General features: G+C 40.8%; 1 protein-coding gene across 3 annotated transcripts in view; it reads right to left on the bottom strand.

Moving 5' to 3' along the window:
• The window catches only part of LOC118214568 (contactin-associated protein-like 5), a 150,034-nt gene that overhangs the window by 30,333 nt on the left and 92,544 nt on the right, over positions 1-27,157 (bottom strand). For all 3 annotated transcript variants that reach the window (XM_035394642.1, XM_035394643.1, XM_035394641.1), the window contains 7 exons: positions 15,023-15,170; positions 10,964-11,167; positions 9,855-10,039; positions 7,256-7,399; positions 3,892-4,156; positions 2,877-3,020; positions 1,027-1,198 (listed from right to left, as the gene is read on the bottom strand). In XM_035394642.1, coding sequence (XP_035250533.1) covers positions 1,027-1,198; positions 2,877-3,020; positions 3,892-4,156; positions 7,256-7,399; positions 9,855-10,039; positions 10,964-11,167; positions 15,023-15,170 — 1,262 coding nt within the window. The remainder of the gene's footprint in view (positions 1-1,026; positions 1,199-2,876; positions 3,021-3,891; positions 4,157-7,255; positions 7,400-9,854; positions 10,040-10,963; positions 11,168-15,022; positions 15,171-27,157) is intronic.

The following is a 27,157-nucleotide window of genomic DNA, read 5'->3' as shown; positions in this document are numbered from 1 at the left end:
AAATGAACTATCCACAATAAAAAATGGCAATAATATTGAAGCTCAAACCTTTGCAGCAATAAATTGGTCAAAAATTCAATGCTGTCAGATCCTGTGAGTCAATTGATAATGAGTGATATGCGATATATGGCTTATAAGTTGGCCTCTTGCCTCTTCCATCTATATCAGGGTACCCTGAAATAACCTCTCAGACTCTGTGTGTGCCAGTAGTTGGCAATGATGTAAGAGTGGGTTTGTGAACCCCACAAGAGGTAAAGCGACCACATGCTACTTCTGACCCACTGGCTTAACCTGGACATGGATCTATACCATGGAGAACAAAGTCTTCATCTCGGTCCATGAGAGCTAATTATTGACAGCATGTGTTATCAGGTAGCAGATGAGAAAGTCTTGTGAAAATTGTTACCTGAGACTGACACTGCCATGCGAAAAACCTCTAGACACTAGAGACCAGACACAAGACACCAAGCACAGATATTTTTAAAGGCTTGAAGCTTGTGAGAATGAAAGCAGACAGGCATGCACAAACACCAACTGTAGCAACGCAGCTCATAAGGGAATGGTGGCTGCTTGCACAGCTCCCTGTGATAAGGCAAACAGTGTAACAATCTTTTCAAAGAAAGAAATAGAATCACAGAATCCACAACCCCATTGCAATAAAGGAATCCAACATCAGACTAAAGAGGGATGCCAAAGGGATCAGAAGGCTTTTCAGAAACTTTGGCTCCGGCAAATTAACCCCATGTGTGTCAGCTTGCCACCACCACCCCCCCCCCCCCCCCGCCCCCCCGCCAGGACCCCCTGCCAAGCCTCCTCACATGCGAACACTGGGACGGACGTGCTCCACATGCAAAGCGAATGGAGGCAAAGTGAATGGCGCACCGCTGTTCAAAGGGGAGCCGTGCAGAGGGAGAAATGGGAACATGGAAGCCGCGTGGACACTGCCGTCACCAACACCCGGTTATTAGGTCAAACGCCAAGAAGCAAGCGGAGCAAAGGAGGACCGAGTTAAAACCGGGGCCCCACCTGTCCCAGATGCCACAGACGTCGATCTGCAGCTCGCTGTAGTTCCCCAGCAGCCCCGCCTGCACGCGGAACAGGTCCACCAGCTGATCGTTGATGAAGATCTGACGCATGCACCCCTGGAAAGCCGAGGTGGGGTTCTTGCATCCGGGCTCAGCCGGGACCCCGGGGCATCCTGGGTCGACAGAGACTCGTTTTAGAGTTTAGTTTTTACTTTGCTTGAAAATATGACCAGACACTAAGCACACAGGTTGTTCCCTTTAAAAAGTGCATACCAAAGCGGGCATAAAAATGTACACCCGCAGCAGTGATTGATAGCACGGAAGGCTGCAGACCGCGATTACAGCAAACCCTCCTGCAAAACAATTGACATGAAATGCTGCACAAGCTGCACACATTAAAGCATAACAATAAACACCACTGAAGTTATCATAGATCACACAAATGCTATATTGAGCAGTCCGATACAGTACACAATATCAGTGAATAGATATCTAAGCTTAAAAGTTCAGGGGAGTACAGTACGTATTTCAAAAAAGTAATATATTTATTATTCATAGACATTATTTTTGCCATTCTACTGCCACAATCACTAAATTTATATGAGGAGAGGCCTCACGCAACTTGGTGCCAATTTGTTGCTTCAGTGTTTCCAATCCTATTAGCTCCCTCGTTTGGGAAGCCTGGCTTAAGTGGGTTGATAACACCAATCACTGCAGGCTGACAGAGGGGATCTCTATTGAGGCTCGCTTCAGAGGTCAGGAGCTCTCTAAAATCTGAGATAATAAGCTTTTAAAATAAGACAGGCCTCCTACACACTCGCCCAGAGGCGCGGACCTCCTATTCGAGCTTGCTTTCTGGGCTGAAATTTCTGGTGAGGCGTATTGTAAGAGCACCAGGGACTAAAAGCCGTAAATGGAGAGCTTGTCTCTGAAATAGGGAGCCGGGCCGGCACACGCCGCTGATGGGCCGAGAGCTCCGGAGTGGACTTATCTCTCTTCCGCCAGTGCTCACACAGGGCCGGCGGGCGATCCGCAGGGCGCCGCGGGTCAGAACTCCCCCCGGCGCGAAGAGGACGTAAATTAGTCAGAGCATTTCAGGGATAATTACACTCCAAAGAGAGTGATCACTCACCACGCCCCCGCCCCCCCCCCTCCTCCCCTCCTCAGCGTACTCATCCCAGTCTGCTTCCCGGCCTGTGTCTTTTTCACGGATTGAGGTCCAGGATTGCTGACCGTAGCCAGAATCATTACTCAGCACTTTTTACGCTTTTTATTTTCTCGTCCTGCTCTCCATGCACAGTAAAAATGCCTGCCGTAAAATCAACTGTGATACAGAACTTTTAACTCTAATGGAGTATATTTAGTCCTTATTTGCCTCATATAAGCAGTTTGAGGGCTCTGACAGAGTTAATTTAACACTGAGCATTTGGCAGCGAATGTTCTCCCCTTGAGTCATTGAGACTATGCGCCCACATGAGCAGACAACGTCCTTACAGGATGTATAAGCAGTGAACTCTATACATAGTAAAATTAATTTCAAGCCTAGCGTGGAATTCAAGTGAGAATTTGTGAGCGTTATGAAATGGCATTTTTCATGTTTTTCATTTTGCATGTATGGCCACAGAGACTGATCCAGTCCAGCTCCCTTTAGAGCCCACACACGCAACATTAAACTATCATATGGGGGCACTTTGAGAATCCACAGCAGCCATAATTACAGATTCAAAGCAAACAGCTCTTTTATGGTCTGCATACTTCATTTCTGACAGCACAATTATTTCCCTAACATGACCACAGGGTGAATTTATAGATTTGATCGGTGCTAAGGGCAAGACCTGGAGGCGATCCTACCTCCAAAGAAGAGCGCACTGCCTGCGGCAAAGTGGTGGTCGAGCTGCAGGACCCAGGCCAGTCCAATATCCAGAGTCAAGTTGACCAGCAAGCCCCTGGCGGTGAGATTCACAGAGTGCCATAGACCATCATGCATCATGTGCCCTGAAAGAAAAGAGGACGCCACACGTGTCACACTATTTGCACAATGGGAATGCCTCACCATCGTTAATCTCTACACCATGGTTTATCAGGAGTCAAAACTGTACAAAAAAATGAAAAAGAAAACAATTGCAGATTTTGCTCAAAATGAAATGATCTGTATGTAGGAGGCACCTGCACCTGAAGTATGGGAATCCAACTAGGCCATACCCATAGCCCTCAGAGCCCAAGGGATTACTGGATATAAACTCAGATTACTGGTAAATCCTCTGACTTTCCCTCTGGAGCTATCCCGTCATCTCTGACTGATAAATAAAGCCAAATGGTCTCAACTCTGTGGGACTGAAGCTGAACCTTTCAACTCATAGAGATGTACAAAAGAAAGATGAATATGACAAGAGTTATTCTGAAAGGGTAATGTTGCCCTCCCTAAAATTCAGAAAAGGGATTTTCATTTTATAACAGATAAAAACCTAGAATGCTTTTGCCTTCTGAAGCTAGAAGTTGGCAAGATGGACCCCAGGCAAATCAGGCACGGACAGCCATCTCTGTGCTCTCACCAGCGGAACAGAGCGCATCTGCACAGCCAGGAATTATATTTTTTTATTAATAGTGAGAATTGTGATTTTTTTTCTCTCTGACCTCGTAGGCCTCCTGACAGCTCAAGCCTTGGTAAGCCTGGGCATTAATATGAGGCAGTTGGTGCCAGTTCCACGCAAATAGGTCCCGGAATACAGCCAGTCTAAAACTGTGAGAACCCGGATGCTGTTCCAGCATGATCCAGCATAAATTAAGCACTGGTTATGACACAATATGAAACAGTATATACCCAAAGAGATTGTTAACAAAACGGCGGATCAGATCTGTTTCTCACCAGTCAATATCTCCGACTGCCCCAGCGCTGAGTGGCGGTGGGTGAGGCAAAGCTGGCCCCCACTGAGGTGGAGGAGCAGGTGGGCGGAGCCCTGGGCCAGAGGGAGAGAGAGCAGCAGCCCGTCGGCGTTCCAGGTGCGGAACTGGAAGCGCACGGCCACGCCTTCAGCAGCAGGCTCCGCCGGGAGCAGCAGGAAGCTGCCGCTGGAGCTCAGGAAGGTGGCTGCCACCAGCTGCGTTTCCGAGCAAGCGAAGGTCACGTTACCCTGGCGACGACAGAGCGCAAGTGTTACAGTTTGTCACCTTTTTTTTTCTTCAAAAGTACAATTACCCTTCAGCCTTTTTTCTGTCAGAGGTTTCTGAACTTGCTTCTGAACTTGACTGTTCCTTCACCATTTCATCGCTTTTCATAAGGACTGTCACCTACATTTCCGCATTCACAAAAGAAAAGGGAACCTCATAGAACCAAAAGCATTTATTTTTAGCTCATTCTCATCCCTTCTATATTCATCACCACCACACAAAGAGGAAGTCCTTTTTCGATTCATTCTGCTGGAATGAATGCCATGACTAACAGCAATCAAATAATGAATCTCCTCCTAGAACCCCCAACACCCCCAGACTAAACCCAGTAGATCACATCAAAGGGCATCTGAATTTCAGATAAAACAGAACAACCTACTGTACACATATTTCTGCACTTTTCCAAGCTCAATGACAAGACCTCAAAACAGCTGAAATAAATGTGCATGTTTACAGTTGTGTAAAATTCCTTAGTATTCATGTCCAACAATCAGCCGAAATGCATCTTGCATTAACAGTACCATTCCTGCACACATTAATGCCCATATTGATGGACACTGGAGTTCCCATGAATCCCCATTAAGTCCATGTTAAGGACATTTTCACAGCACAGTATGTGACAAAACCCATATTCAGTCACTTCATTGTAAATCTGTCTCTGAGAGAGGACTAGGAAAGTATTGCATTTTCATCTTCCCAGGTATTATTTATTATAGCTATGCACTATGATCCCGAGCCTTAAATTATAGTGCTGTGAATTGAATATTTTTTTTCATCTGATAAATGCCTGAAAGCTGGACACCCTACATAATGCATGCACACACGCACACACACATACAAACACACACACACACACACACACACACTTTTAAAATTATTTTCAGTAAATTACATACAAATTCTGCAGTCACATTAAATGCATGGCAATTTCTTCTGTGAAACCCCTGAAACCTGAGTAACAGACACTGATAGAAGACTTTAATAGCTTCTGGGAATGGGTAGACTAACACCATCTGTGAAGATTCTAATTGCAATGCAATTTATACCTGTCTAGGAAATTTCACCCAGGTCCTTTGTGGAAGAACCAAATATGTATGACATTAGATTGCAAATTACATAAATCAATTTCTATCCATAAGAAGGTGTCAGCATTTCTGGTGAACAGAACATAATATCACAGAGTGGGTTACAGCAAAGGAATCGTGTAAGCCGACCATTACAATGGGACCCCATTTTGAAACAAGATTTTTTATTTATAAAGATAGGGCTTGTTTCATTCAGATCACCGACTTGAAGGCCACAGTCATAATTACCATGAAGATGTTTTAAGAAATGCACATGGTCCTTACATTATAGTGTTCATGTCCGTCGGGCAAGTAGATGTCATAAAGACACAAGATATCATCAAGTGATTAGCCTTTGGGAGATGTGGTCATTTGTATGATGTAGTGGGATAGCAGGGTTTAGTTTCTATGCCCAACAAGTAACCTGTTTGACTCCTTGAAAAAAGCACTGCCCCCCATAAGATTATTCATGCAGCGAGTTAGCAAAATAGTGTGCCTTGTCATCCAGTGAGAGATTAAATAAGATACACTTTTTTCCACTGTATGACTCACAAAAAAGGGTCACTGCCCTCAGACCCTTATACGGAAATATTTTCAAAGCACTGGAGAACAGCGGAAATACATACAGCCTCTGCCAGTAACCCAATTTAACCCCACCTGCATGGTCCCTGCTCTGTCTCTCAGTTATTGTTGCTCATGGCACAGAGAGCACCATCTCTCCAGTGAGTGGAGACACAATTCACTAATTAGACGCAAAAGTGCTGCCTGAGTCCCATCGCTAAGAACGGACGCTAGCAACCTGCTGTGGCACAGAAGAAAAAAAACATCTGGAGACCGGTGCGATGATTCCAGGGTGGTGATGGGAGAAATCTCACACTGCAGCTAAGAACAAGGAGCCAGCCTGAGCACATGAGATCTCAGAATCCCTTTCACAGAGGTGTATGAATGAGCTCACGCCATGGGAAACCCCCCAAAGCCTGGCTTTCTGGTGTGGATTAGAAAAGGCATTTTGTATGCACGCTGCTAAGCTGACTTGTGGAAATGTGACATTGTTAAGGACTCTTCAGTGCAACGGCTTGTGGAAAGGCGAGGGAGATCTTTGAGGGGTTGCCTGCAGAGTCGAGCACTTACATTCCTTCCTGTAAGAAGCACCCAAAAAACACAGTTTTCACTCTTGAGTCCATGTCTCCACAGGACTTGACTCTGCAGTTAAAGCTGACCATTAATTGTCCCCACCGCCCAATTGAGAATTCCATCCTCGTTAAAATCCTGTAACTCCAGGCATCCAGCTGCGACAGCTGTGATACAAACATTCTGGGCTGAAGACATCCCTACAGACCATGTCTAGACAATGATTTGTTTTCCCAAACAAATCCACTTAATGCCAAGCAGGGGGATCGGACAGTAGGGCCCATATTGATTCTGTCTCAATGCCAGTTTTTCGGACTAGGCCTTCCAAAGCTGCTAGAACCACAGATATTATACTTTCTGAAGAGATATTCAGTTTATTTGTTGGGGAGACTGTTTCATAAGAGGGGTTGAGGATGTTCTCTGCATCAAGTTGCTAATGCAGTGCCAAGGATAATAAAACTCCCATTTGCAGTGTTTACACAGAACAATTCAGCACAGCTTAGATCTTCTCAAATGTGTACCTTTTATCTAGCAGTTGTGCCTTTTACTTGGCAGGAGACTATTGTGAAATGTCACAAAGGATCTCTTAGGAGGGATGTTTAGTTTCTTAATTGCTGTTTCAATTTTTAGAAAAAAACAGAAACTGGGACATTTTTTTGCCTCTGTATATTAATGTAGCACACACACACACACTCTCATACGCTCACAAAGACACACACTCACATGCACACACGCACGCATGCACACACTCTCACATGCGCGCACGCACACACTCTCACATGCATGCACGCACACACACACACTCACACTCACACAGACACACACAAAGCTTATTCACAGGAACATTTGACCATATGTGAGACCTACCACACTGTAGATCTGGGGCTTGCGCCGCTTGGCCAGATCAATGATGTTGACACCATTGTAGTAGAGGTTCTCAATGCAGCCTCGAAAATTCTTCCTCAGGAATGTCCCTGGCTTTCCGGGCAGCGGGATGCCTCCGAAGCTGAGCTTTGTGAAGGAAACAGAACGATGCAGACAAAACACACAAAGATCACAAGTTCAGCCAATGACTGTTGTTACAGAGAAATATTTTTAGTATACTATTTTACAACTGTTTTGCAGCTGCACACAGCCTTGAATATAAAAAACACCTGACTACCTATGGGGTATCAAAACAAAAACAAACATACTGTACATAATGTAGGTACAAGTCAAGAGATGATTACAGTCAAACTGTAATCATTATACTACAGTGCGTCTAAGTTATGTTTCTTATACATAAATACACACAACTGCATTTTAAATGGATACAAAATAATACAGCATGACCAGCATGACATTGGCTGCAGGGTTTAAACAGCATTGGCAAGGTGGCATTCCTTAAAAAGTGGCTTGAGGGTCTTTTGATTCACTAAAGGAAGACAGGTTAAGGATGAAAGAAGAGCAATGATTTCATAAAATCCGAGAATGACATCCCACACTTTTTCCATTGTTCAAAATGGAAGAATTTAGAATCTTCCAAGTGGTTTTATAGCAATTCACTAGTCTGGGTCCGATGTTCTGGTGGGAGCTTATCTTTGGTAAGGGGCCACAACACCATCACAGCCAACACAATGGAAGCCCATTTTTCTGCGCTCCAGGGCTGGCCTGTATCTATATTTGGCATTTTATTGTCCAAGCCTCTATTCAGCTGAGAGTATCTGGGCACATTGTACTTTTCATTATTTGTGCTTAAAGAGCTTTCCTATCAGATGGCACTGCTGCCAGTGGAAATAGGCCCTATGAAATGACAGAAACAAGTGCTCAAAAAGCTGTTCTAAATGGCATTCATTACAGTGATTAGGTAGCGGGATTAGACAGTGGCACAATAAAGGCAATTTGCCAGCGTATCACTCGCCATTTGGACATGGTGAGAACTTAATCAAATTAAATCAGAGCTTTGTTTGAATGGAGGAAGCTGTAGTCTGAAAGAGTATAATCGCTAAACTCGCTATTTTAGTGATGTCAAAACCATAGGAAGAGGAAGATTTAAGGTTATTATGATCACTTGAATTGGTATATCATGAGAAAAATGGTTTTGTAGGCGTGATTAAATCATTTAATTCCTTTTACAATTTAAATAATTACTGCAGCATTTTTTTGCCATTTGCCAAATCACAGAGGGTTTCGAAATGAGTTGCAATGGAAACATTGTGAAAAAATAGATTTTTATTTGCCATCTCTAATCATTTGCATTCCACATCCTATTGACAGGGTCTGGAATTTCATCCCATCAACAAACATTAAAGATTTATGGCTTTGTGCATCCAAGAAAACGAAAGGGAATCATTCATATTCTTCAGGAAGAATTTCTGTTCCTGTCATTCTAGTTTCTTCTCTGAGAAAGTCTGCACAAAAAGAGGGATTTTTCCTTAGAAATGTACAGGGAATTTCCCAAAAGATTCCATCTGTCTTTTAAAAGCAAATGCCAGACTTGCATGCATTTACTGTGCATTTGTGTGAATGTGTGTGTGCCTGCATGGGTGTGAATGTACATGTCAGAAACCACAGATCAAACAGCCCCACTGAAAAAAAGAAAAACTACCTAACGTAACTGTATGTGAAGAACTTCCCCTTACAGCTCTTTGCTATCAGCCTGCTGGAGAAATACAGCCTGAAGTGAATAAAATCACCCATATTTGGGGAAAGTAATCTGAAATTCAGATGAATGAATCAGAAGAGATGCTTTAAATAAAAAATACAGTTTTCTTGAATGCCTTCCATCGGAGTGGAATTAATATTGAATATGAAAACACTCAAACAAAATTTCTGTAACTGTCAACTTAATCCCTTTTGGTAAAATTAGCTCCTTGCTCTGTCCACACTGACAGCTAATTAGCCCCCAAAAATGCATAGGGCAGTTAGCTAGCCAGTTAGCTATATGTCCTAATAAGCAAACTAGCTATATAGCGTGGCCAGCCCAGACAGGTCAGTGATACATTTCCCTATTGAAATCCCCCCTGAACATAACCATCTTCTCTCTGCTTCACAGTCTGAGATTAGACTTGGTTGTAATGGCCATTATCTGAGTATTTCTCTGATTGGACATGCCTGAATTGGATATGTTCAATCAGATTACAGTGTGCCTAGCCAAGAAATTGTATATTTGTTCCAAAGATGTTGAGCCAGAGGCTCAAATCCGCAACCGAGACGAGTCTGTGGCCAGATTTCATTGCAACACCTATTAATGGAATATTCATGTGTCTGTATTAGGCATGTCAAATTGGATTTCAGCATGCTATGCCAAAGTAAGTCGTATTTTTTCCATGGATGTTGATACAGGGAGACCAATGGCAAAGAAATGGATGTTAGGAAAAGAGAACCCAGGGTAGGGAATGGACGATGAGAACTATGAGTCGTGGAGGAGAGAAACAGCTGGTTTCTTTGGTGAGTTGGGGGGGAGGGATAATGAGGAAGGACGCACCTCATAGTCCACCTCCAGTGAATCCCCCTCTCCTTGGGTGCGGAAGTGCTGCATGTGCTTGTCCACAGTGAAGTTGACCAGCTTACCGAAGCGCTCGATAAGAACAGAGTGCCAGTGCTGATCATCCAGGAGGCTGCCCAGGGTCACCGACACCTGCCCACTCCCAGAGCGGAGCTTGGCATCGTCTGGGGAAAGGTGGGTCAAATGGCAGAGGAGAGAGCGGGGGGATATGGGTTACTGTGCCAGACCAATGAGGATCCGCTGTACTCTTCTTCACTGACCCTGGGGGCTATTTCAGCTCTAACCTCAGATGTCACGCTCACTTCCTTGAGAGGCGGATGCATGTTGGGTTTCCTGCTCTCACCTCTGCTCATAACTGTATAATTCGCACACTCATTTTCTCAGCTTTGCATTTTATACTTTTTGCTAAACCACATATAAACTGCAGCTGTTATTACCCTCGTGCACAATGCATGTCTCACTGTGATGCATTTGGGGGACGAACAGAATTAAATGCACACAGCTAATTAACAACCTGAACCAATTAAGTCAAAGGGAATAAAAATAGTGTAAATTCCTGAAAGGTTGGGAGGGCTGTGTGTATATGTGAAGCATGCTATAGTTCACTATTAACATTACTATACAGTGGAGGTGCGGAACCCTGTTCTTGGAAGACCATTCCATGAAACTTCCCTTAATAGGAGTCTCTCATTCAGGTCAGTCATTGATTGCACAATTAGACTGGGCTTGCAGTTGGCTTCCTAGTTGATGCCAAAGGTGTTGGATGGGGCTGAGGTCAGGTTCTCGACATAACCATTGCTATATGGATCTCGCTATGTGCCCGGGGGCACTGTCATGGTGAAACATGAAAGGGCCTTCCCAAAACTGTTGGAGAAGCACAGAATCATCTAGAATGTGACTGTATGCAGTACCATTAAGATTGACCTTCAATGAAAATAAGGGGCCAGGACCAAACCAAGAAAAACCAGATACCTTTGGTCATATAGTGTGTCTTTATCACAGAATACTGCATCATCTACTTTCTAATTCTATCTTTCCTATTACAGTTTGTCTTCTTGCTTACTTGCCCTTGACCCCTAGCCACTCACCCAGGTTGAGGTGCAGGGCCAGCCTGCCTCTGTGCAGCTCCAGGGTGATGTAATCGCCCCACTGGCCCTCCCCGTGCACCAGCACCCCCTCTCCCTGCTGACTTTTAAACTTGAGCGAGATGACATCCTTCACCGTGCTCATGGACTTCTGGTTGAACCGGTAGAGCAGCGAACTTCTGCCATCAAAATCCGCCACGTCGGACTCTGAGAGATAAATAATTTTTTTAAAAAGTAAATGAAAAAATAAGCCAGAGGTGTGAAGGTCAAGCCATCAGATGGAGAGTAATAACCTTTGAGAGGGGGGTTCATGGATGCTTGCTGTGTCATCGCCCCTAAATGTAACTCAGGTGGTATGTAATTTTCTCGATTTCCTCTCCACCCACCTTCTAAATCCCTCATTTTCTTCCCTTCCTGCTCTCTAAATGTTCATCTGTGGCTGACTGCGAGTGGACCAGTTGGTGAGGAAATGCTCACAGTTGAGCCAAAGCACCGGTGAAATACATCTGCTATTTCCAAATTTGAACCCAAGGGGGAGAGGGATGGAACAAACTGGAGCTTGCTGGTGAGATGCAGTCACTTGAAATTCATTCAGACACTAATCCCAACACAATCTCTCATGTGCACCTGTTATTTTCCAGCAGTACTAGCGAGCGACAACCGAGAAAAGTAGCTTTCACGTCTTTGCAAGTTGTTCCGACAGGGTTTTTTTCTCTTTTTTTTAAAACTCTGACTGCGGCTTAAAAAAAACAGAGAAGGTGAGGTGCACGAAGGAAGGTGTGGGGGTTGTTTTTGGCATTATCAGGATGCTTCAGTGTCAAATACACTCAAACACACAGACACACACACAGCATCACCACAAGAACTCGCGTGCACTTGCTCTCTCTTTGCGTTCCACAGGATTAGCCTCTTCTGTACCGGGCAGGTGTTTAGGTTCCGCAAGTGAAGACTAAGACAGTGAGCTGTCCCAGAATGAAGCTGCACTCCCACATACAGAGTTTTCTGTCACATACACTGAATGCTCTCTGTGGGAAGTGCACTGAATGAGTATGAGAGTACGAGAGTAAAAACTCTGAAGAGCTACATAGGCCCTGCATGTCCATCAAAGTATAATGTATAAACAAAGCATGTGCATGAGTGTATATGTGAGACAGAGAGGGAGAGAGAATTTTTTTTACATTTTCATACGATTCATACGATTCTCAGTAAACAAATAATCCTAATTGCCAAGGAGTACTTCAGAAAAAATTCCATAAATAAAAATACTATACAAAAAAAAAAAAAAAAATACAACCAGTGCACATTAAAAGCAACTCAGCTACAGCAAAATAAACATGCATCTCCCTGTGTCCAACTCTTCTGTCCCAGGTTTCAGCGCCAATTGTTGCATGCCACAATACACTCCTTTAGTGTACAATCTTAAAAATTGTCTGAAAAATAATCCTCCACCTTCTCACTTTGCATATATTTTTTTTTTGTTTTGAGTAGAAATAGTTTTATTTTTTTCTATACGTGCTTTTATTTTTATAAACACTTAATACTTTGACATTAGAGAATCAATTTTGGCTGTCACTATCTGCAAAGTCTTCCTCCATACTAGAATTTGACTCCTATGTTTTCTGTTCTGACTAACTGCTTCCTTTTGGCCTTATTGCTCCTTTCTTTGCCTGTGAACCACTGGTATTTCTTTCATACTTTCTTTTAAAGCCCGGTGTTTTAAAATGAAGTGCCATCTCATCCTCAAACATTTCTACATCTTCACTTTTTTTCTGTCAGTGCAGTTTCAGCCACACTTGTCACATTTGTACTGCTTTCCGTTTCATTAAGCATTTAATTTACATAACCCTTTCTTTCAACCGGCCCAACCTGCCCCTCACCACTAGCATTATCCATCTGTTCAACACTGACAACCTGTTGCCTTTTACCTGCATTGCTAGATAAATTAGAAACTACCTCATCTTTGAGATAGAAGTACAGACATTCTATCTCCTCACCATTCGATTCAGTTTGGTTCTGTCCTCCTGTTTTCTCACCATTCATCTGCGTCTGCTTCTGTTCTGCTGTTTTCTCACCACCTGTCACAGCCTGATTCTGCCCTCCTGTTTCCTTCCCATTTCCTCACTATTTGTCTCAGCCTGATTCTGTCCTCCTCTTTTTTCACCATTTGTCTCTGTCTGATTCTGACCACCCGTCCCTTCATTAGAATTTTCACCAGAACCAGGAGCTTTCTCAGGACAAGCACTTAAGACGGCCCTCTCCACCACAGCCAAAGCACTTACACAGACTCAGATGTTACACATAAAACGCAATCAAAGTCATCAATTCAGAACTTGAATGCCACTCTTAGCTCTTCATCTCTTTTATGAAAAATCTAAGCTCTAAAAATCATAAGCTCGTCTTGTATGGGAAACAATGTGTATAAACAAAGGTGACTTTCAGCCAGGTGAAACTTTTTTATTTGGTGCCACAACGTTACCATGTCTGGACAATTCTCTTATCAGAAGTTTGTCACTAATGAATGGAGGAACACAGGACAAAGTAATTCTTTTCTCCGGTGAGGCGAGAGGTAGCACTGGAACAAACATGTCTTTTATAGCAACACCATTCTCAATCTCTGTGTTAGCTTTCACAATCTCATCAAGGAAAATCACAACATCACCGTTCATCCGAGCCACAGATGTAATGCTGCCACGTCTAACGATCTCAGCTACAAATAAACTACAATCTTCCACCAAACATGGAAAAGCATGTGAAATATTAATGCAATGTTTTAAACACATGTACACCCATGCAAAAAAAAAAAAAAAAAACAGAACTACAAACAACCCAACACCACCAATAGTAACGAACCAAACAAAAAATTTGAAAAAGACATTTAATCCTTTGAGTTAGTAACACTTTCCAATAACATTTATATTTAACTTTGGAGCTCTGCTTTCGAAAGAACTTTTCTTTTTATACTATAATATTATATTATTTAATCAGGTATTTTGGAGCTTGGTGTACTTCTTCAAAGACTATATTTAAAAAAAAAACTGGTGCAATGATAAAAAAAAATGAATAAATAAAAACAGTAAACAATTTGAAATTTAACTACCAACCCATTTACTGTGTATATAAAATAAAAACATTCTTTATTTTGTGCTCTGCAAAAAAGGATAACTGTAAATGCCATTGCAGAACAATGAAAATGCAGAGTGATTTGTGTAGTGCTGCTTTTTGAATACATTCACTATGGTACCTGGGTTTTTTAATGTATCCTCAGTGTAACTCAAAATGATTCTGATGTTAAGCTGATCAGTCATCCATTGTCTATTCTACTCTAAGGAAAAGATTTTAGGTCAGCAAACACGGTTGGCAGACTCAGTATGTGTGATTAAGCAGATTAGACAGTGCAGAAACAATGCATCATTTGTCTCACTCCTTGCAGAACAAAAGTGATATCAGCCACTATCTATGCAGAATAACTTAGAGGTGCTAGAGCATTATGCATTCAGGCAATTACAAACCCTAGCTGCCTGTGTTTCTCCCTTAAGAAACTCAATGTGAATACACGTACAAAACTGCTTTCAGTTTACACTGGAAATTAAGGAGAGAGAAAAAAAAAACTGGGTTTCAAAGATTTAGAAAATTGGGTTTCAAAGATTCTCACACATGGTCAGAAGAGATAAACCCAAATACAATAACATTTAAAAAATGTTTGAAACATTCTTGAAATTTTTAAATTCTAGTTAGATCCCCAAATCTGTTGTGAGATAATATTATTACAAGAATGTTCCAAAACCAGTTTCATTTTTTTCTAAAGGTTCAAAATGAGAAAAAAAATAAATTCCAGGCATGTTGCATGCAAATGACTAGTAACATGCCTGGATGGTTGTCATTCTGTCCAGAATAAATTGCAGAGTATAAGTATCAATAACAATAATTTTCTAAATGAAAGAATTGAAATTACACATTTGTTGCAACACTGCTTCCTGTATGTGGAAACCTGCATGAGGAAGCTGACCCCTAGATATTCCATCAGATCATCTCAATTCCCAAGGTCAGCTCTAGAGAACTTACTGTATGCACAGCCGTATGCCTCCACCCGGAGCCCCATCCAGCCCTGAGGGTTCCAGTCCTGCGGAACAAAGCGCAGGAACCGGGTCCTAATAGCCTGGGGGAACTTGTAGTGGACCACTCCTTCTGCATCTGTGTTGCCCTGGAACATCTTGAGACAGAAGGGAAAAATTGGACAGTGTAATTATTTGGTGAACTACCTCATTCTGATGACTTTCAAGGCTTAACAATGACCCATGTAAGCAATGTAGCTGTACTTCGTACCCTACACTTATACACACATAGGCCTAGGTTCAATCAACCTTTGTCCTTAGCATTCAAGGTCAAATAATATAACAGCCTGTTTTGGCTTCATAGAAGTTGTCTTTAAAAATATGTCAGTGATTGGTTGGGTCAATTCCTTTTCAATACAGGACATTGAATTAAATTTGCTAAATTGATAGGAAAATCACCATAGAACATTATGGGCATCTTTTAATTAAAAAATTCAATTTAAATTAATTTATTCAAATAAAATGTAATCAACCCAAACCCTGCTAATTGCTTGGCTAGCCAAACTGTTTGTGAAGGTAAAAAAAAAACTTGTTGACTGAACACTGACCTATGCACGTATTCTTCAGATAAAACCTTTAGGCTGGAGATACATCATATAAACACAGAGTCCAGCCTTTGTGAGATGACAAAAGGCGCCATTTTTGGTGTGCTGATCGAATGAAGCCACCGCCAGCTATCAAGTGATTACAACAGCAACCAGTCCCTGCCCACTCACCTGGAATAAGGTTCAGGATTTCCCTCCATGCTGAAATTAACACTGTACTCCACATTAATAAATTAGATGTAAAAAAAAAAATGTACTGCAAAAAACATTCTATGAAAATATTTGGATATATGCTATGCCCTTAGAAAATCTGAAAATGTAATGTAATTCCTACACCGTCACTGATATTAGAAACAGCCTCACGTGCTGTTTTATTCATAAATGCTCATCAAAAACTGGATGTAAAATCAATATTTTATGAGTTCATTTTAATGGGACTATAAAAACAGCCATTAAATCAGTCAAGCACTTGTTATTTCCACTGCCTCAGACAGAAATGTAAAAAGCCTAGTTCTTTCCTGTCTATAGAGAAAAGCACCAAACAAGGCTGTCTGCACAATGCAGACACGTAGCCATGTAGTTTGTAGGTGGAAGTTGTGTAGGGAAAAATCCCGCCCCGCACCCCCCATGGTTGACACTTTTGTGTGTTCTGAAGTTCAATTTGGAGTTTGGTTGGGGCAGTGAAACTCCAAAATCTGTACTATTACACTGGGGATATAACTGGAGGGTATATTACAAAGCAGGATTACTGAGTTAGCTGGATAACTCCGCTGAGTAAAACCTGGAACAACTCCTTTTACCTCAGTACATGTTCCAGATTTGGGAGGGTTCCAAGTTTTATCCAGCTAACTCAGTAATCCTGAATACAGGGCCCTAGTGTGCTTTAACTGTACATCAACAAAAACAGAACAGAAACTATGGGTTTTACTTTAATATTTCCAATTTTTCATGCAGCGCTACCAAAACACTTCCCTTCTTAACGGTGAGCGTTTTCTTTTAAATTACATGCATTATTGAAGTCCATTATTGCGGGCTCCGAAGCCATATTGTGACATGCATTTTCAGCACCTCAGGATCCTAGTGTTAGGAAAATGGCAATGACTCCAACAACGTGAATAAATGAACAAACAGCATTTACATGGTGTGATAAATCACAATCTACACCACAACTTTGTGGAATCCTTCATGGCTAATCCATGGCAGCCAGAACACACATAAGTTGAGGTTGTTGATATTGACTTTGCTACAGAATTTCTAAGAGTCAATCAGATGTGAAGTACTATGCCTCCTACAGCACAGTATCCCCATCATGGCTCTGGTGCATTGGATTTATGATTAGTCCAGAGGGAAGAGTTGACCCTATTTCCCACCAACACCGACTCAATCAGCAACCGAGTGTTCCTAAGTTATCACCCATCCCAAGTACTAGCTAAGCCCAATCCAATTTAGTCAAACTGATCTGCATGATAAGGCTGCTTCATAAAATGTATTGTTAAAAAGGTTACTGGATAAACATTTGTGGAGTCAATTTTTAACATTTTATGTTTCCTTGTTCAGCATCCCTCCACAATTTAGATTTGATTGAACTCCATTTGTAAGCTCCTCTTCACAAAATTCTGTCAAGACTAACACACAGAATGCAGATGAGCACACGTGGCTGCCAAAGCTTGAACTGCCAGCTGTTGCTTCTTGTCATTCAGCACTCCATGAGCTGAGTTCCATATGCAATGTGTTGCATTGGGTTAACCCACCATTGGCATAGTCTTCAGTTTTACTCTCTTGGCAGGAAGGCCTTCCCAATCATAAATGAACTGCCAATCTTTTCACTGACAAACAAGCTGAAAACCAAAAAGAGAAAATACTGGCTAATTTAGTTGTTCAGAGCAGACACAAAAGACAAGGGAAGGCAAATCTTAATGCAACAGCATACAATCACATTCTAGATGATTCTGTGCTTCCCCAGCAGTTTTGGGAAGGCCCTTTCCTGTTTCAGCATAACAATGCCCCTTGGGCAAACAACAAGGTTCATAATAGCAATGGTTTTGTCGAGAATGGTCTGGAAGAACTTGGCCTGCACAGAGCCCTGACTTGAAACCCATCCAACACCTTTGGGATCAATTGGAAAGCCAACTGGGTGCATGAGTTGCATCTGCAACCCTGTAAATCACTAAGAAAGGTATGGGTTTTTTTGGGGCTGCCAGATCTGAACAATTAATCATATATCTTATGTTGGAAGCAAGTCTGTAAATCATATTGGAGGCCATTTGAAGATGGTACCCAAAAATGGGTCTGAACAAGAGGTCTTAGAACTGAGAAATTGCCTATGATAGGAAAGAAAATGAAATGTTCCGCCAGCAGTGGTGTGAGATAACAAACAAAATGTTCCTAAAAAGAAAATGCCTAGAGGCAATCATAAAAGAAGCAAATGAACTTTGGGAGAAATTACCAGAAACTCTAAATTCAGAAATCAATTAGCAAACCTAAAGAAGGAATTAGAGTAGCACAAAATAGTTTAGAGAAAGAAATCAAAGAAGAGTGAAAAAAGTAGTGAAAAAGTTCCAGAGGGATGCCAATGACTTTGATTGCAACCACGTATATTATTGGAGAGCCAACCCAAAGGAGGAACAATGGAAGAATCCCACAATGACATCAGACGCAGAGATGAGTCTCAAGGGGAATTCCCCACAGATGTGGAAATGGCCTTAGATGTCAGATCCTCATCACACAGTGGGTTTCATCATCCCTTCTTTATCCAAAAACAATTCAATTTATACTTCTCACTGCTCTCTTGACTAATTAATACTTTTAGGCAGTTTGTTTGGCAATATTACTTGTGCATCCCGAGTCAGAAATCTTCATAGAGTGAGCGTTCTCTGGTCTCTGCCAGTCTTATGCATGAAAAAATCATAAAGAAATCAGTAGTTTCGCAGGTTGGTTGCCACATGGGTTGGTTACATGAAACAAAAGCACATCAACAAGCAATATTCCATACTCCAATGACATTTACAGCAACATTATCTTTTGAGAACACATTTAACATGTTAAAATGATTGTCTTTTCCATGTAAATGAATGCAGAAGGAAAAAAAAAATCACAAAATGCCAGAGTGGGAAGGCATCAACCTTGGGGCACCGTAATACCAAATGACACCATTGTTTGTATTAACATGACTGACAAGTCATGACAAGTTTGATTCTTCAGAAAGAAAGCATGAAAGGACATTACATTTGATAAATATCATATTGAAATCTGAAGACTTACAAGAACAAATATTCAAATGACCAAACCTCCACAATTCCTTCCCTCCATGGAGAAACTACAGCGCATTCTGTTTATGTACAGTAATGACTGACTGTAAATACACAAGGGTTCAATCACACTACCTGGTTGAGAAAAGAATAATGTCACAAGCAATGATCAGTCATTTTATGCAGCATTCTTAGACTCTTGTGCTTGTCAGCAGCATAGCCAGAAATTCATTTCAGTGAGTGTGAAACTCCAGAATGTAAAACAAACAAACAAACCAACAAACAAACAAACAAATAAACAAATAAATAAATAAATAAATAAATAAATAAATAAATAAATAGGATGGGTGGGTTGGTTGCTGGGAATGTGGTGAATAATTGTTTTTCCAGTTTTGCAGTAATGATCCCTTGCACTTACTGAGGGGCGGGTGGGGCTACGGTTCTGAATGATCACTGCCACACATTTTGTGCATATTTTCAGCACGGCTATGAATTGGTTTCCTGGCATTGTTGAGTAAAATTAACTGAATGTCTACTCCATTTTTTGTTCTTTCTTAGCTATTCAAAACTATTTGTCTAATTTCTCAGCTTTAGAGTAAAGATAGCACAGAGCATCTGTTGGTATCATGCTTGCAAGAATGTGAGGCAATCTGTTCTTCAAAGAGAAAGAATCCTTTTGTAAAAAAAAAAAAAAAAGATTTTTTAAAAACCACCCACATTTTGAAAGAACAGATGTTCCTCATTGCAATACAGATAACAACTGAACAGATAAAACAAAAGAACTGGACTAAAACTGGAACAGTCATTTAAAAGCAGAAAATAAGAATAAGACTAAAGAAGGAGGATTAACACTGGCTTTAACAGTAGGATCAACACTGAATCAGTATGGCCTCCTATTGCTCATTCAGGGCTCGTTTCATTCTGGAACTTTTCATACACAGTTACGCAGTTAGGCTTTCCTCAATTTCCTCCGCAAGTTGGAGTGCTTATTTTTAATCAGTGGCTATTGATACGTGCTGGGGAGGACATGGAGAAGTGAAAGGTAAAAATGAAAGAACAAGAGAAGGGAGGGAGGGAGGGAGGGAGGGGGAGAGAGAGAGAGCGAGCGAGAGAAAGAGTAGGCGTAAAACATAAGAGTTTAAAAGATTAAAAACATAAGAAACATGAAGGAGAGAGGAGGATGCCTTTAACGGCCAGTGCTGATACATTCTGACTGTTGTTACAAAACTGGTTATTGATATTTTCGACTGCCATATCTGAACAAACTGGGAAAAGAATGGTAGTGCTTTTTTTCCAATACAGAGCACGTATTAAAACCTGATGGGTCTGGATGCATGCAGGACAAACTCAGAGGAAGAATAGAATACCTTTAGGGCAGCCACCCAAAAAAATGTGTGTACTCTGTGGTAAATCTTTAAATTCAAAGGTATAAATCCTCAGACATAAAAACTTAACCTCACAGAAACTGACTGGATTGCACACACTTTTTCATATAGGACTTACTGTTCTAGTCAAAAAACAGTGGACACAGCTTACCCCCCCCCCCCCCCCCGGGTTGTCAGAAGTAATTTGCAATGCAGAGCAGATTTCACAGTTACTGTAATTCTCTCTGAGAGGCATTCCCATTCTCAGCCAGTAACTCTTTTCCTGTTCATATTCAGCAGGATTAATGAACATAGAGTCCAATATGCAAATCATTCTTTTTATTAGACTCACAAAGGCCCATCAGGTTTATAAGTGCATTATTTCACCCCCTAATTCAGGGCTGTAGACTTTGTGTATTAATCCACACAAAGAACAAAGGGCCATATTTACTAAGCATGCCACATATGACCTTCAGTACTGAAAAATTCTGCGTTGTGGCATGTTTTCAGTTAAGCAGGGTATTTTACAAAGACTGGTTATGTAAATGAGCACAGCCGCAGCAAGTTCGTTTAAATGCACTGCCAGCATCTTGCACATGGCAGGAAAGCAACATTGTTGTACCGCTCCAACTCTGATGAAGTTGGATTTTGGACAGGTGTCAGGATCCATAGATGCAATGGATTGGCTCTGTGACTTTTAAATGTTAACAAATCTTATAAAAATGTCAGAAGACAGTTTTAATATTTTAGGTTGTTTAATTTCATACCCAATAGCCAAACATCTCCAGAGTCACAGTCTTGCAACTTCTCTAACAGGCAACTGTTCCGAAAGTGTCATGTGTTTTAAAAAGATTCTCTTCTTTTGCAAACGAAGGCAGAGTTGCCATAAATGTAACGCTTGATAAATGGGGCTCATGCTTCATAATCAGATGTGGTTGGTCTCATGTTACCATTACCAATGGAAATTTGTTTCCTTGATTAATATTAGCATGTGCAGAATAAACCTGTGTATGCGCATTATAGGGGGTTTTCATTTGCTGTTATTCCACACCTCTAATAAAATCATACCAACCTTGGTTTTAATTGTTTCCGACTCGATTGAGTTATGAATATAATTGAAATGGCTAATAACTAGAGTACTGACATGTCAGAGCTGTTGGAACTAAAATTTCACAGTGCCAGGCTAAATATTTTCTGAGTAAATGAGCAAAGTTAGAAGTTAACACCCGCTTTTCGCAGACGTTAAAAACCAGACGCAATTAACTTTACTGCAGTGGCCACCAGTCATGATGAATCAACTGTAGCAGGTCTTATGCATAAATTTCCATTCTCTCCTCCAATATTTTGCGGTCAAGCAACAGAATGCCCCAAAACACATATGCATAGGGATGCTGCATTCCGTTTAGTTTTACAGGTGCAAACCTTAGTAAATATGAAAAAAAATTACGCTATTTCATTCGTTAGCATCTATAGAAGCCCCACAAATCCTCAGTAAATATGGCCCACAATCTTGTACAGTTATATATTTCAGTTCTGAACAACTTGCACTTTCCTCCTCCATGAGTCAGTGCCCTCGCTTCCATTAACTTCAAAGACATTATCAACAGTCTGGCTAGAGCTGTGGGAATTCAAATAAGAACTGATAAGATTGTATGCCCCCGTGGCATTAAACTATAAATTTCATCTGAAAATCACAACTACAGTGGGAACTAATATAAATATTGGATTTCTTTCTTCTTCTGGGGGAATAAAAGGGGATATTCTTTTGCCTTGCAGTTAAAGAGCACAGATCTTTGAAATCAAATCAGACTGTGGTTAGCTTTGTCCAGGGGGATTTACCATACAGCACATTACGACACTTACAATATCACACAATCCTGAGCAAAATGTGTTCAGATGCAACATGTTAAATATGAAGCAGAATTAATGGGGAAAAGGAGAATCTAAATGAGTTTAATGTGGCAAGAGTGGTTAAATGAAAAGCTATTGGAAGAAAAATTCCCAGAAACAATCAAGGGATACAAAAAGATAATCATGTGGTACAGTATGCGTATTGTGACATGCTGCTAAAGTCTGATTTTGTGTGGCTTACAGAGAGAGAGCGAGAGCGAGAGACAGAGTAAGGGGGAGAGAGAGAGAGAGTGTGAGAGAGAGAGAGTGAGCGAGAGCGAAAGCCAGTAGGCACTAAAGGCATTCTCATCCTTCTCAGTGAGTGATGCTGCTTCGCCACCACAGCAGATCAGTAGCCTGGGGATGAATGAAGTCAGTGGTGCGTTCATATTGATGGAATATGAACCCTGCAACAGCCTGTGTCTGCCACATGCCACAGGTTACTCACCAAACCTGTTCATCTTTATGGTGGAAATACATTACCAGCCCTGTACAGACTGCACACAACAGACTCATAAACAAAATAAATAAATAAATTATCCAACAAACCTATTCGCCTTAATTAAACTGGTAAAAATTGGTCATGACCTATTTCCGTTTCCCACTTGATTTGTGGTTAAATGAAACACAATCATTTTTTATTAAGAATCATGCAAATTGTGTGTTTTGATTTTGGACTCATAAGTTATGTATTTAGAGGTCTACAGATTCAGGTATCCAACAGTAGCATTAATGAATTATAAAATTAAATTCTAAGCATGTGCAAACTTAAAATATCTTGTAATGAGCTACATTTTCTTTTGTAATATTATCAATAATGTTATATTTAAGACTTGAAGATTTATTTTTTAAATAGTAGAATATGCAAGGCCATCTGATTAAAACTGATTAAAATAATACAGCTATTTTTGGTAATTAGGAACAGTTTGCTTTTCTGTTGGTATTTTAGATCTGTTCTCACAAAAATATCAGGACCATTATGGTTGAAATCAGAAATGCATCAGTCATATGAATGTCCTGCCAAATTGTGTAATGAGAAATAATATCTCAAGCTTGAAATTTAAAAAAATAATAATAATAAAAAGTGACTTCATGTTTTGAGAAATGGCCTGAGTGGAGAACTCACTAATCTTCAATGTCAGGAGGCGTTTGTCAATGTTAAAAATGACTCATTGCTATTCTTCTGTGGTGTATAATTAAAGCTAACACACTCAGGATTTAGCATCAGCACACTGACACATTTCACACAATAATATTAAATTAGACTTTCTATTTTGTTCTTATTCTCTTTGGTCCAGACTGTCAGTGTTAAAATGAACTAATTAATGAACATATCCCAAAGCCAGCAATTCACCTTCTGTAGATGAACATATTTGATACATGGGCCTCTGGTAACACTTTATAATACTATCCCTTATAAATACTTTAATATCCACATTGCAAATCAGTAAAAAAACTGCACGCTTCTTTCACGAATAATAAATGGTAGTAAACATGTTATGCTGCACAAGGTATGCACAGCCAATATATTCCATTCCTATTCAAAATGCCTTTTCGCATATGGAAATGTATTATCCATATATTTTATTATCCTCATCCAGATATACTATTATCTGAGTGAATAATTGAAATATTTTTTATCCATTTTATAATGTTTGTGTCGCTATTAATGCTTTATTAAGAATTCATAAGCTCACTAAGATGCTTAGTATTCCTGTGCGGTCTTACTATCCTGGATTGTGACAATGTCATCTCCGCAGCAGGTGGTATTGTCTGTGGCCAATCAATATCCTTTGAATGTGGAAGAGAGGAATTCATAACAAGAAAGCATTATGTTTGACGGGGATAATGGATTGTGAAATAAGTTTTTACTGAGGCAGATAAACCTCACCTGAACTCCTTCAATTTATAAAAGGGTAGGAGAGATGTCCATATGTGGCTTTTAATTTGTTTGACCTTTGCTGATGTGTAGTGTGACTTTTAGCAGGCACTGTTTTCTACCAAGGTCCCGGAATTCCATTTCTGTGTAAGCAGAGAGTCAATGACATTGATCTTGACAATAGCCGACCTACACAACAAAATCTTATTACGCGGAAAGAACGAGGCTTCTCAAAAAGTCCTAAATTGACAGGTGAAATGACAAAACGGCAACACTGAACACATCCAGACACCCTGTCAATGCCTGTTAAAAAAAAAAAAAAAAAATGGCCTTCGGAACAATGCAATTTAATCAATATTTCCTTTGGATCAGGAAGCAGAAACGATACTTCATATTGACAACTCACTGAATAAGTCAATGTGAAATCGATTGGTTTATTCTAGGACTTCCACATATACCTTTAGCATTCAAATGTCTCGGTTTGTGCTAAGGATGCAAATGCTGGGGCTAATGGGAAAGCTGAGGAAATCACAGGCATTTAAATTCTAGCCCTCCCCCAGAGGCCCGACTGGCAAACAAATTCTGTAGCAAATGCCTTCTAGTCAGTAAACACTATGGTCTTTATGGAAAATGATATGTTACATGAGAGATCTTCCACTAAATCCATCAGAAAAGGGCATAGCAGCACAGTACAGAAGCAACTACTGGACATTCTCCCTTAGATCCACATTGACCAATATTATATTTAATGTCACCCAAAACTATTCCCACCCTTGACAAAGATGTGAGCAGAAGGCTGTATAAAATAACCACTATGAGCAATGAACTATATCATATGCACAATGCAGAAATTGTGTTTTTATATTATAATACAATTGCAGAGAAAAAGAATTGCTTAACAAGTAATTTTATTTTCAGAATATATACTGTATGTGACAATTATTCACACCAATAGTAATTATTTTAAATTAAATCCAACACAATCATTATAAATCTGCATTAACATGCTACTTTTAACAATTTATTTCAATCTTAGGGAACTGTGGTGTGGTCTGACATGGCTTCCCGTTCCACTGGAGTAAACAAATTAAGCGACACAGAACATCTACGGCTGTGTCTGAAACCACAAACAACATGCTATGCGCTTAAAGTATGTACTGTACACTGACAGTATTGCATACCTTAATATGTGAGTATGTGGTGTATGCTGGACATATATGCTTAATTTCTACTCACTCATTTAGCAGGGCTGACAAATTACACTCATCGTTGTTGTTAGCTTAATAAAATCCAAGTAACATTTTATTCAAATTGCTCTAATGAGAAAAATTCCCATTACAGGCTGTGTTGCCAGTAGCCGCGGGAATACAAGTGGCATGGCAGAATACATTCATTTTAATTGGGAGTTATTTTATCCTAAGTATTGGCTTATGTTCTCGCTCATTAACATCATCCCTGCTGTTGGCAGGGTAGCTAGCAAGATAGCCAGCTGACATTACAATGATAAGAGCCAGCTTTCTAGCTGGAAGTAGTTAATGCCTGCATTCAAAATCTTTGCTTGTTTGCAAGCAGTACATATAGTATGTATTATGACTGATGTGCGTCTACAAATTTCACACATTTTCAAAATGTAACATGCTGCCCATTCATTCTAAAAAAAATCACAGACAGTACTAAAAATCATTTGACATGCGATGACAGAAATACTGTGCAATTAATATACATACATCTCTGAATATGCAGCATTGGAACAGTGTTTTTTCTCTGAAACCATGATAGGAATAAAATGAGTTTCAAAGCATCAGGCCGCTCTGTTATGTGCAAATCACATCTTACAAGAATTTTTTTCGTTCTTTTTTGCTTCAATGGTGTAATCTTGTATCTCTCCCTTCTAAGGGAAAATATAAAAGAATACGTGATCAAAAGGTCACAGAGATGTTTGAAAGTACGAGATGAAATGGAGATGAGAATGGGACTACTCTCTATGGCTCGGTCTGATCACAACCTCACAAATTCCCTCCATGTAGCTTCAATTTTAAGAAAAGAAACAAACCCTCAGATCTGCAAACCCCCCTCAGCAAAATTCTGCAGAGGATGCTTCATTTCCTCCAGAATGCAAAGGGGGAGCGAACAGAAGGGCTCTGTTATAGGGTATCTCCTGGGCTCCTCCAGCGAGGGCAGGGTGGTGACGGGGGCCCCGTGCGTTTAACTCCGCGGGGGAGAAGCGTGTGGCAGCGGGACACTCCGGTGGCGAGCAGCAACTAAAATCCATTACAAAGCTGTCTAAGCAAACCGAGAAAAAGAGAAATGCAATTCAAGTATGGGGGGAGCAGGGAAGCCTGCCAAATGGGTCCTGTGCACTGCTGTTCACAGCCGAATGGATGATGAAGCTCTTGGAAGTGCTGCTTGCCTTACAGTGTGATGTACTAAGTAAACTGATATATTTCAGTTGAAAGACACAAAATAACACAACAAAGTGAGAAGATCTAAAATAAATAAAAAATCCATTTGTTACATTTGAGTGGTAAAACCAATGCTTTCTGAACAAAAGACCCCCCAGCTTTCTATGGACTTAACAGTGTGTTTATCTTCAGTTTGGGGGAGAAAACACCAAACTTCAGTCAGGGTACTGAAATGTGGCACATTGAAAAAGAACAATGCCTACACAAGTCCTGGGCTGTGGTGGGCAATGGGATTTTCTTTCCGTGGTTCCTCTTCGGTCTTTCCCAAGTGAATATTGTCTCTTGCTGATGAACAGTATTCTCCTGTCACTTATGTCACCTCTTGCTCTGCCATATCAGTCACTGTCACACCCCTAACTGAGAAGATCCACTCCAATCTAAAGGTAACTTGTTTTTTTATAAAATATTTTTCTCCTTTCTTTTATCCCAAACTGCCAAATGTGCCGCACTGCAGCAGAGAAGGTGCACACAGCCCACCAGAGCAACTGGCTGCAAGCCAGTGGGCCCCATTTCACACGGTCAGGGCGCAATGGTAATATGCGAGCAGTAATTCACTACGGTGGAAAAAGGTGTGTCCAACTCAATTCCAGTAGTTTTGTCACTAGAAGCCTGTAGCGTACCTTGCAGCATGGCAGTAAATGAGCTTGGCTTAAGAGGAATAAATTACCTGTCCGTGTGGTGGACTGTAATGGACTAC

Source organism: Anguilla anguilla, chromosome 15 (genome assembly GCF_013347855.1).
Source record: "Anguilla anguilla isolate fAngAng1 chromosome 15, fAngAng1.pri, whole genome shotgun sequence".
In the NCBI taxonomy this organism is placed as follows: domain Eukaryota; kingdom Metazoa; phylum Chordata; class Actinopteri; order Anguilliformes; family Anguillidae; genus Anguilla; species Anguilla anguilla.
The sequence above is the reverse complement of the archived record's forward strand: the minus strand, read 5'-3'. Positions and strand labels throughout refer to the sequence as shown.